At 40.9% G+C, this 9,749-nt stretch overlaps 1 protein-coding gene across 1 annotated transcript in view; it reads left to right on the top strand.

Annotated features, from left to right (window-relative positions):
* Nucleotides 1–4,619: 4,619 nt before the first annotated feature.
* The window catches only part of ZNF510 (zinc finger protein 510), a 24,628-nt gene continuing 19,498 nt past the window's right edge, over nucleotides 4,620–9,749 (top strand). Inside the window, exons 1-3 of the mRNA XM_030832910.2 lie at nucleotides 4,620–4,859; nucleotides 6,468–6,739; nucleotides 7,586–7,644. Coding sequence (XP_030688770.1) covers nucleotides 6,670–6,739; nucleotides 7,586–7,644 — 129 coding nt within the window. The 5' untranslated portion in view covers nucleotides 4,620–4,859; nucleotides 6,468–6,669. The remainder of the gene's footprint in view (nucleotides 4,860–6,467; nucleotides 6,740–7,585; nucleotides 7,645–9,749) is intronic.

The following is a 9,749-nucleotide window of genomic DNA, read 5'->3' as shown; positions in this document are numbered from 1 at the left end:
AAGAGACATATCTGATAAAGGACTGTTATCCAAAATATATAAAGAACTCTTAAAACTAAACAATAAGAAGACAAACAACGCAATTAAACAATGGGCAGATCTGAATAGACACCTCACCAAAGAGAAGCATATGAAAAGATGCTCAACATCATATGTCATTAGGGAATTGCAAACAAAAACAATGAGATACACCCATTAAAATGGCCAAAATCAAAGACACTGACAACACCAAATGCTGAAGAGAATTCTCATTCACTGCTGGTAAGAACGCAAAATGGTTCAGCCACTTGGAAGTTAGGTTGGCAATTTCATACACAACTATACATACTCATACATATGATCTGGCAATCATCCTCCTTGGTAAACACTCAAAGGAGTTGAAAACATGTCCACAAAAAAACTTGCACATGGATGTTTATAGCAGCTTTATTTATAATTTCCAGAGCTTGGAAATAACCAAGATGACCTTCAGTAGGTTAATTGGTAAATAAACTGGGGTACAGCTAGACAATAGAATATTATTAAGTATCAAAAATAAATGAGCTATCAAGCCATTAAAAGACATGAATTAGTAAATGCATATTACTAAATCAAAAATGTCAATCTGAAAAAGCTACATACTGTATGATGCAAACTATAATGACATTATGAGAAAGTCAAAACTATGGGAACAGTAAAACATCAATGGTTACCAGAGGTTAGAGGGGAGGGACGGATGAACAGGCAAAGCACAAAGGATTTTTAAGGCAGTGAAACTATTCTGTATGATACTATAATGGTGGCTACATTGTTAAAACCCACAGAATGTATAACACCAAGAGTATACTCTAATACAAACTATGGATTTGGGTAATAATGATATATCAATGCAGGTTCATTGAGTGTAATAAATGCATGGCTCTGGTGCAGGATGTTCATAGTGCAGAAGGCTGTATGTCTGAAGGGGCAGGAAGTATATAGGAACTCTCTGTACTTTCCTCTCATTTTTGCTGTGAACCTAAAACTGCTCTAAAAAACAAAGCCTAGGGCTTCCCTGGTGGCGCAGTTGTTTAGAATCCGCCTGCCAATGCAAGGGATGCGGGTTCGTGTCCTGATCCAGGAAGATCCCACATGCCGCAGAGCAACTAAGCCCATGTGCCACAACTACTGAAGCCCGTGCGCCACAACTACTGAAGCCCACGCGCCTAGAACCCGCGTGCCACAACTACTGAAGCCTGCGCGCCTAGAGCCCATGATCCGCAACAAGAGAAGCCACCGCAATGAGAAGCCTGCGTACCGCAACGAAGAGTAGCCCGCACTCGCCGAAAGTAGAGAAAGCCTGCACGCAGCAACGAAGACCCAACGCAGCCAAAAATAAATAAATAAAATAATTTTAAAAAATAATAATTTAAAAAACCTATTAAAAAAAGAGGAAAAAGGACACAGAGCAAGCTGAAGGATCTCCCAATGGCAAGAGCTAGAGCATATTTAGCAAAAAATATAGTAACGGATTATAGCCCAAGCAATGACATAAATCTTCACCTGTCTATACAGATAAAAACAAATGGTTGAATAAATAAATTGGGAGAAAGGACAAATCCTCCTTACAGAAGTCCAATTAATAACAGTAGAAGACGTTAATGTACTTCAGCCAAATATCACCAGCAACATACTGGTAGTTGAACAATTTGGACTTTAATAGTCGTTGCAATGAGGCAGAGTGCACACCATATGGGAACCATAAACTGTTTTAGTAAAAGGGTATTAGGAAGGAATTATTGGATTTGAGCTTTGGTTATTTCATTTTGCAGAGGTTCAAAGGCAGCTGAATTTAGTCTGGATTGGGTGTTGTTAAAAAAAAGGCAGCAGTCACTCATATCAGCTGAGAGAGGGATATTTCTAATTTTGAGAGTAGCAGAACAACCTTGTTTTTGTCCCTACTTATGCAAAATTATAAACTGGTCTTGCTTGTCTTCCATCATCATAGTCTCAAAATGACCTTGTCCACTTGGTGTTCAGTGAGATTACGTCCAACAGGAAAACAGCTCTGTTTAGCTCTGAGCACCAAGACAGCTTTAATGGACAGCCAGGCTCTAAGTGTCAGGCCAGTTCCCTAATGTCAGAGGCTGCTTTATACTTTCTCAAAGGAAGACAGAAATTGAAAACCACCATTAGAACACCAGAGTAATCACTGATGCAGGCAAGATCCACAGATGAATGCTAAATTGGGTGGGTGATACTATAAGGAGACACAGAATGTTTTACAGCCTCAAAGTATTCTTCTGCAAATATTTATTAGCAACTGTAGTGGTGCTGCATCTACACTGGTAGCACTGGACTCGGAAGAGGTGGAGCACGGAGCATGTCTGTGGCCCCTCTCAGGACATGAAGGCTGTGTTCCCAAGCCTGGCGCAGTGTCCTAGGCATGGGATAGGAGTGAAGGGCAAGCGTTTCCAGGGAAAGGAGCTGAAAGGCCTTATATTTTTAAAATGTTTGTATTCCTTAAGAACTTAAGAAATTTAGAATTTAAATTTTAAAACTTCAAAACTGGGACTTCCCTGGTGGTCCAGTGGTTAAGACTCCACGCTCCCAATGAAGGGGGTCCGAGTTTGATTCCTGGTTAGGGAAATAGATCTTGCATGCCGCAACAAAGATCCTGCGTGCCACAAATAATACCTGGCACAACCAAATAAAAATAAATAAATAACTGATTTAAAAAAAAACAACTTTAAAATTGTCTTTTAAGTGCTTATAGCTTGAATCCCTATGGAAGTTATTTATTGTAATATGAATGCCATGGATATGGACTTACTTTGTTCTGGCACCTACCTCATTGTTCTAACGAGGTTACTGAATGTCCTTTTTCCACTATTTTTTTTTTAAGTCCATGTTTTTTTATTTTTTTTAACTTTTTTTCTTTTTTGCGGTACGCGGGTCTCTCACTGCTGTGGCTTCTCCCGTTGCAGAGCACAGGCTCCGCGGCTATGGCTCACGGGCCCAGCCGCTCCACGGCATGTGGGATCTTCCTGGACCAGGGCACGAACTCGTGTCCGCTGCATCGACAAGTGGACTCTCAACCACTGCGCCACCAGGGAAGCCCTTTTTTCCACTATTGAAACCAGCTCTGATACACAATATGTTCTCACTTTCTTTTCTTCCTGGACCTGAACTTTTATTGCACAAGGATCAATTGTTAAATATTTTAGCAGTAGCATACATGTTACTATGGACACATTGTTATGCATTTTCAATTATTTTCTAATCATTACTAAATATTTTTATTGTGATGAAAGTCACAATTTTTCCTTTAGGTTTAACAAACAAAAAATACAAATGTCAAAGAGAAAAACACACATAAAAAACTTTTTTACAATTCTGATTGGAACTTTAATTTTATTATTTTCATCTAGGAAAATACTACTTATTAAAGCTTCTGAAGTGTCAACAGATTAAAGTTTTATAACTTGATTCACAAAATTGCACTTACTGATAACATTAATCCTTTCTTCTTGCTAATCAAAACTTAACCACATTTTATCATTGCCATATAAAATAGTCAGTGTTACAAAATATCAACCAAGAAAAGTGTGCGTGTGTGTATTTATATACAAGTATAAGCAGAGGTTTCTAATTTGGTTCTAATTTCAGGAGTGTGCACACAAATTTTAAGCAAGTTCATCCCTAGGAGATGCATAATTTGCATGATAATCATTTCCTTATTTGAGTTATATGTACTTTCAGTTATTGCTTTTTCTTTTTTCCTCAGAAATAAACTCTGAGGATTACAGATCCTATTCTTTTATGTTAATCATAGTCTCCATTTCCCAGCATTTGTTACATTTTACAGTTTATTTACAAAAGCTGTTTATATATGATAAAGTTAATTGTCTATCAGGACCCACAAAATGGGGGCCCACATTGCAAATCTAAACCTAAGTTGGCCTGCACTTATGGAACACATATCACAGTCGAGGAAATTTAACATACATCAATCACAATCCTCCAACTCAGCTTTAACTAGCTTAACTTTAACCTAGAAAATAGGACCTGCCTTATACGAAAATCTCCGACCTCCTAGCCAGTGATGTCCTGTTTCTATGCTGCCTCCTGCCCAAAACCCCTCAGAACAGTGTTCCACTGCTTGTTTCGAGAGGTAGACATTCTCAACATTTTACTATATTTGCCTTTTCTAGTTATTTTTATTACAAATATATAATACAATGCTAAGTACTTTAACATGCATTTCTAAAAAAAAGGTAAACTTACATGATCCCAATTATTATAACAATTAACAAAGGTAATGATAACTTCCCTTAATGTTTCCAATATCCTGTCCATATAAAAATTTCCACAGTTGTTCCCAAACGGCCTGTTTTCTCCAAAGAGGATCACTGATGGAGGACCACACACTGGATTTGCTGTACTATCAGAGTTTAACACATAACCTCTGGGGCTTTGGTAGAATTTGAGCGTCATTCATCAGTACAGACTGCTAACAATATCTTATTGCTCCCTAACTCCCACCCCCTCTACCAACACACACACACACACCCCCCGCAAATTTGCGAGTGATTGCAGCGTTTATGGGAAACGTAGTCTTGAACGTTTCCGGTTATCGCGCAGCATTCTGGGAACGGATGTCCTGGGCTTTTCTCCGCGCTGGTGAGGTAACCCAACTCTTCTACTTCCGCCCTTTCCCGACTGGTGGGCGCGGAGGCTTTGCGCCTGAGGTGAGAACGTTTTAGGTCCGGACGTCCAGCTTGGAAGGGTAGGCTTGTGTCCCGGGTCAAGGAACGGCAAGTCCCGGAAACCCCTCCTGCCCCAACGTGGGACTCCCACCGCCTGTCTCCGTGCCCGGCCAGTGGGTAAACCTGGGAAAGGTGAATGGGGGCGGGCTCCGGGGCCGTAGGTGGGGCTGAGTGCTGGGCAGAAATGCTCGGTGCGGCACGGGTGTGGGAGCTGACCGCAGCCGGACCTGGGAAAGTCCCTTGCCAGCAGTGGAAGGGCAATGCACGTTTATAATATTGACCGTGAACCTGCCACGAAGCGCGCGCGGGCGGAGGGTCTGAGTTGAGCTCCCGAGCTAAGGAGCCAAACAGATCGAGTCAATTCCTTCTCTGTTACTTGGGCATAAGTCAGGTTTCTCACCTAAAAATAAGGTTATTAATAACTGTTTCGTGGCGTTGTTCAGAGAGATAAGTCTTCACCGGTAAAGCATTCAGCCAAGTGCTAGGCAATAAGCACTAATAAGTAGTAGTTAATAAGTCAACATATAATGTTGGCTCGCATCATAGTTAGGAGACACTTTGTTCTTTTTTTTTTTTTTTTTTTTTTGGCGGTATGCGGGCCTCTCACTGCTGTGGCCTCTCCCGTTGCGGACCACAGGCTCCGGACGCGCAGGCTCAGCGGCCATGGCTCACGGGCCTAGCCGCTCCGCGACATGTGGGATCTTCCCGGACCGGGGCACGAACCCGTGTCCCCTGCATCGGCAGGCGGACTCTCAACCACTGCGCCACCAGGGAAGCCCAGACACTTTGTTCTTTTCATTTAGATTTTAATCCTCACAGCCACCCTATTTATAATAAAGGTATAATTCTATCATTAAAAAAGAAGAAGAAAATGGTCTCAGAGAAGTGAAATAACAGACCCAAGGTCACAAAGGTGAGGAAGCTAGGATGTAAAAAAAGGTATACTTTCCTCCCAAATTCAAGCTGTTCCTAATATCCTGCCTACCCAAAACCCAGTGTTGCAGCTATCACAGCACTAGCAGAGTGACTTGTCCCCAAATCCCCAGGACTGTGATTGTAAAGTCAGTGTGAACTGAATCTCACTCTGTGACAGGTGTGTTTACTCTGGGATTTGTGGAATGTTTCCAGAGCCTCTGGGTTAAGACTAAGGCTCCTGGAAACTTCTGCACTGTCCAGGCTGTCTCTGTCCTCAGAAAGCACAGTCTGATGTTCTAGTGCAGTGCTGTCCAATAGAAAGAGAAGGTGTGCCACGTATGTAATTTTAAATGTTCTAATAGCCACGCTAAAAACTAAAAAGAAACAAGAGAAATTAATTGTAAGAACATATTGTGTCTGTCTCAATATATCAAAAATGTTACTTCAACATGTGGCAGGAGCCACATTTCAAGTGCTTGATAGTGGGTTGTGGCTAGTGGCTACCATAATGGATAAAAGAGTTCTAATGAATTCCAGGAGAAGCAAGTTTAAGGCCCTGCACCGGTGGTTCCCAACCAGGGTGATTTTGCTCCCCAGAGGACCTTTGGAAATGTCCAGAGACATTTTTGGTTGTCACAACTGGGAGAAGTGCTACTGGCACCTGGTGGGTAGAAGCCAGAAATGCTGCTTGACATCCTACAATGCACAGGACAGCACCCCTCACCCCCATGACAAAGAGTTATCCAGCCCACAATATCATTAGTGCTGAAGTTGAGAAACACTGCTCTATATGCAAGTTTCAACTAAAATGCATTTGTTTCCTAGGCCTAAGTCTCAGCATCTCTGGAACAAAGCAGCTCTTTTGTGGCAGAAAGGCGGGGACAAGAGTCACATCTCAGAGGAACCACCCTCATCAGAGCTTCGGAACAGATGCAGAAGAACCCAGAAAGGAGCAGGTTGTGATTCGCTCCAAGGTGATTAAGAGCTAGATCTTAATCACCTTGCCTAGAGAGAGCCAGACTTGGTGATGTCACCACATCCAGAATCCGTCACAGACTGTGTGACCGTGGAAACTGTGGATCAGCTTGCAGAAGGTGGTGAGCAGGGGTGGAAAGGGATGGGTGACTGATACACTGCACAGGTAAAGCCACAGCCAGAGTCAAGGAAATTCTGTCTTCAGTCCTTAAATAACCCCCCACTTTCTTCATTCTCTCATTCTTTCAGATTCTGAGCCACTGTCACACCATGTTCATTACACATGGCATCTAGAGGTAGGCTGTGGCTTCCTTTATCCTGAACATATAGAATCACAAAATGATAATATAGGAAAAGATTTCTACTTTTGACTCTTAAAACCTTAAAACAAAATACTGAACTTGAGATGTATGTCCCCTGGTCACCCAGGACAGAGCTAGGAGCAAAGCACAGTCCTGTTCAAAACACAGCACTGTTCATTCTGTCACAGGTAAGTCACTAAAAGTGTCTTATCAAAAGTCTTTTTGAGAAATTGCAACAAATCAGAACAAAAAGATTTTAAAATATTTTGTCATTATCTTTTTGTTCAGAGTTTTCTGTTGATTTTCTAACTCAAGGTGTAAATAATAGGATATTAATATTAATCCTCTGTTTTAGTTTTTTGTGAATTAGTCAGAGAGGACATACATTTTTTTAAATCAATAGGAAAATAATTTACATCACCCAGTGATGTAAAAATGAAATGAAATGAAATGAAATGAAAAACAGGGTTATATCCATATGATCATATCAGAGATGTACATATTCAGGGAGTGCTGTCTCTATGTGGTGCTTCCTGCTCCTTAAGGATCAACAGAACATTTTTCCATAGAGAGACTTTTTTCCCAACTGGTGTGATGAGATTAGGCTAGTGAATACAGAAGCTCACCAGACCTTTCCTGACTCCATCCCTCTTTTCTTACCCCCAGCTTATTCTTCACAGTTCTCTGCATTCTCTCAGGAGCAGCAGAAAATGAACATATCTCAGGTGAGTTGTTCATTAACACCTTTTTTTTATAATGGATTGTATAGATGGTTAATTAACATGGCAAAGTAGATATAGAAACGGATCAGAATTATTCAAGGAAGATAATAGAAAAGCAGATGAATAGCACAGCAGAGTTGTCATGTGGATAGATAAAGGTCCTCTGATATTACAGATTTTCCAAAGTGCAGCTGCAAATTTCTTCTGACCTTTCTGATAGCCGTGGCAGAGAGTTAGACAGACAATATTTATTTGAAGAATGATGTTGATGAGAAGCTTAAACCAGACATTCCTCATGGAATTTAAAGTCGTCAAAGTCAGGAGAAATGTCTTTGTTGGTCTTCATGTAGGTGATAGTACAGATCTTTCCAATGACAACCCTGAAAAGAATTCCACTGAAAATAAAGGGCATATTGCCAAAGCAGGGCTTTTGTTAAAACAGGTGTTCGGATAAGTAAAACAGAAGTTGAGTTATCCTGTTGGATCCAGGGATAATTCTTAGACCAACTAGAGGTCAGTATGAATGGCTGTACGTTCATGTCCGTAAAAATAGCTCTCCATAAATATTCCTCTCAAGTACCTGTCATAAACAAGTTGTTTAGCAGACAGTTTAAAGTACTGTTCTTTGGCAAATGTTACCACACTTTCCATTCATACTTCAGTCCACTGCATGAAGCCTTGGTGTCTCTCTTCATATGCCTGTGACCTGCACTCACCAGTGACCTAATTACAGTCAAATCTAATGGGTCTTGTGTAGTCCTTACCTCACTAGACCTGTCTCACTGCCTGACTCCCCTCTCTCTGTGTCTCTGGAAGGTCTCCTGCATTAGTATGTGTGACACCCTCCTCTGCCACTGTCCTGCCTCTTGTTTCTTTCATGGAGTCATCTTCCTTCTCCTGCCCTTTCACGTGTCTCCTCCACAAGTTTCTATTCCTTCTCACTATTCTTCTAACTATTCTTCTTGACTCATTTCATCCCATTTCTGGTTTTAACAATGATGTATTTGCTGGTCTCCCAAATGAGGCTCTGCAGCCCACCCTGACCAATGGCACTTTTTGTGATGATGGAAATGGTCTATATCTGCATTTCCAAAATGGTGACCGGTAGCCATATATGCCTCTTGAGCAGTTGAAATGTGGCTAGAGTGGCTGAGGGACTGAATTTTTAAGTTTAAAATAGTCATATGTGGCTACCGTACAGGACATAGTTGACTCAACATTTCTCTGTAGGTATCTAAAAGTATCTCCAGCACAACTGATTCAAAGTAAAAGTCAACATTCACAGCCCTTCCCAAACTAATCCTCCTCATCTTTCCCTATAGATGGTATCACCCCATTTAGCCAGGCACCCAAGCCACAAAAAATGGAATGCATGCTTGACTCCTGTTGCTCTCTCTCTCACTCTCTTAACTCCTGCCACATCTGGCCAATATCACGTCTGGGTACTTTTCCTATTTGTGTAGATCAGAGATAACAGCAATTTTATATGGTTCAATTTAATGTATTTTAAACATATTCCTCTACTTTATTCCTTCTCTCAACTGAACTGGTAGAATAGCTTCTTTACTGATCTGTCCCACCTCTTTCTTCACCTACTCAGGCACATCTTCCACATGGGTAGTTCATCTAAATGCTAATGAGGTAATGTATCATCCATTTGTATATCACCTCTGTGGCCTCTCATCCCTAAACAATAAAATTCCCAATTTCTCAGAATAACATTCAGGCTTTGGAGACATTACAGATTTCATTTTGTCTTTTTACTTTATTGCTGCTCTGACTTTCTTGACTTTATTGAGTAGCCAAGATGTTGCAAGGAGGTGACACGTGCTCTAGTTACAACTTAAATAATACAGATACTTTTCTTTCTTAATAGTATTTACAATCTAGTGGGAAATATGACATTAAAAAATTCAGTATATAACTTTAAAGCAAAACCAAACCTCATTTAGTTTCTTAAACACATCCTACTGTTCCTGACTCTTGCCTCATATCCCATTCTCATTGTCTTCTCTGGATTGACCAAGTCTTCATTTCATTCACCTGGTGTTGTGGAGTGATTTAGGTCCCCCCGAAATTCCTATGTTGAAGCCCTAACCCCCAATGTG

Source organism: Globicephala melas, chromosome 6 (assembly GCF_963455315.2).
Source record: "Globicephala melas chromosome 6, mGloMel1.2, whole genome shotgun sequence".
Taxonomy (NCBI): domain Eukaryota; kingdom Metazoa; phylum Chordata; class Mammalia; order Artiodactyla; family Delphinidae; genus Globicephala; species Globicephala melas.
The sequence above is the reverse complement of the archived record's forward strand: the minus strand, read 5'-3'. Positions and strand labels throughout refer to the sequence as shown.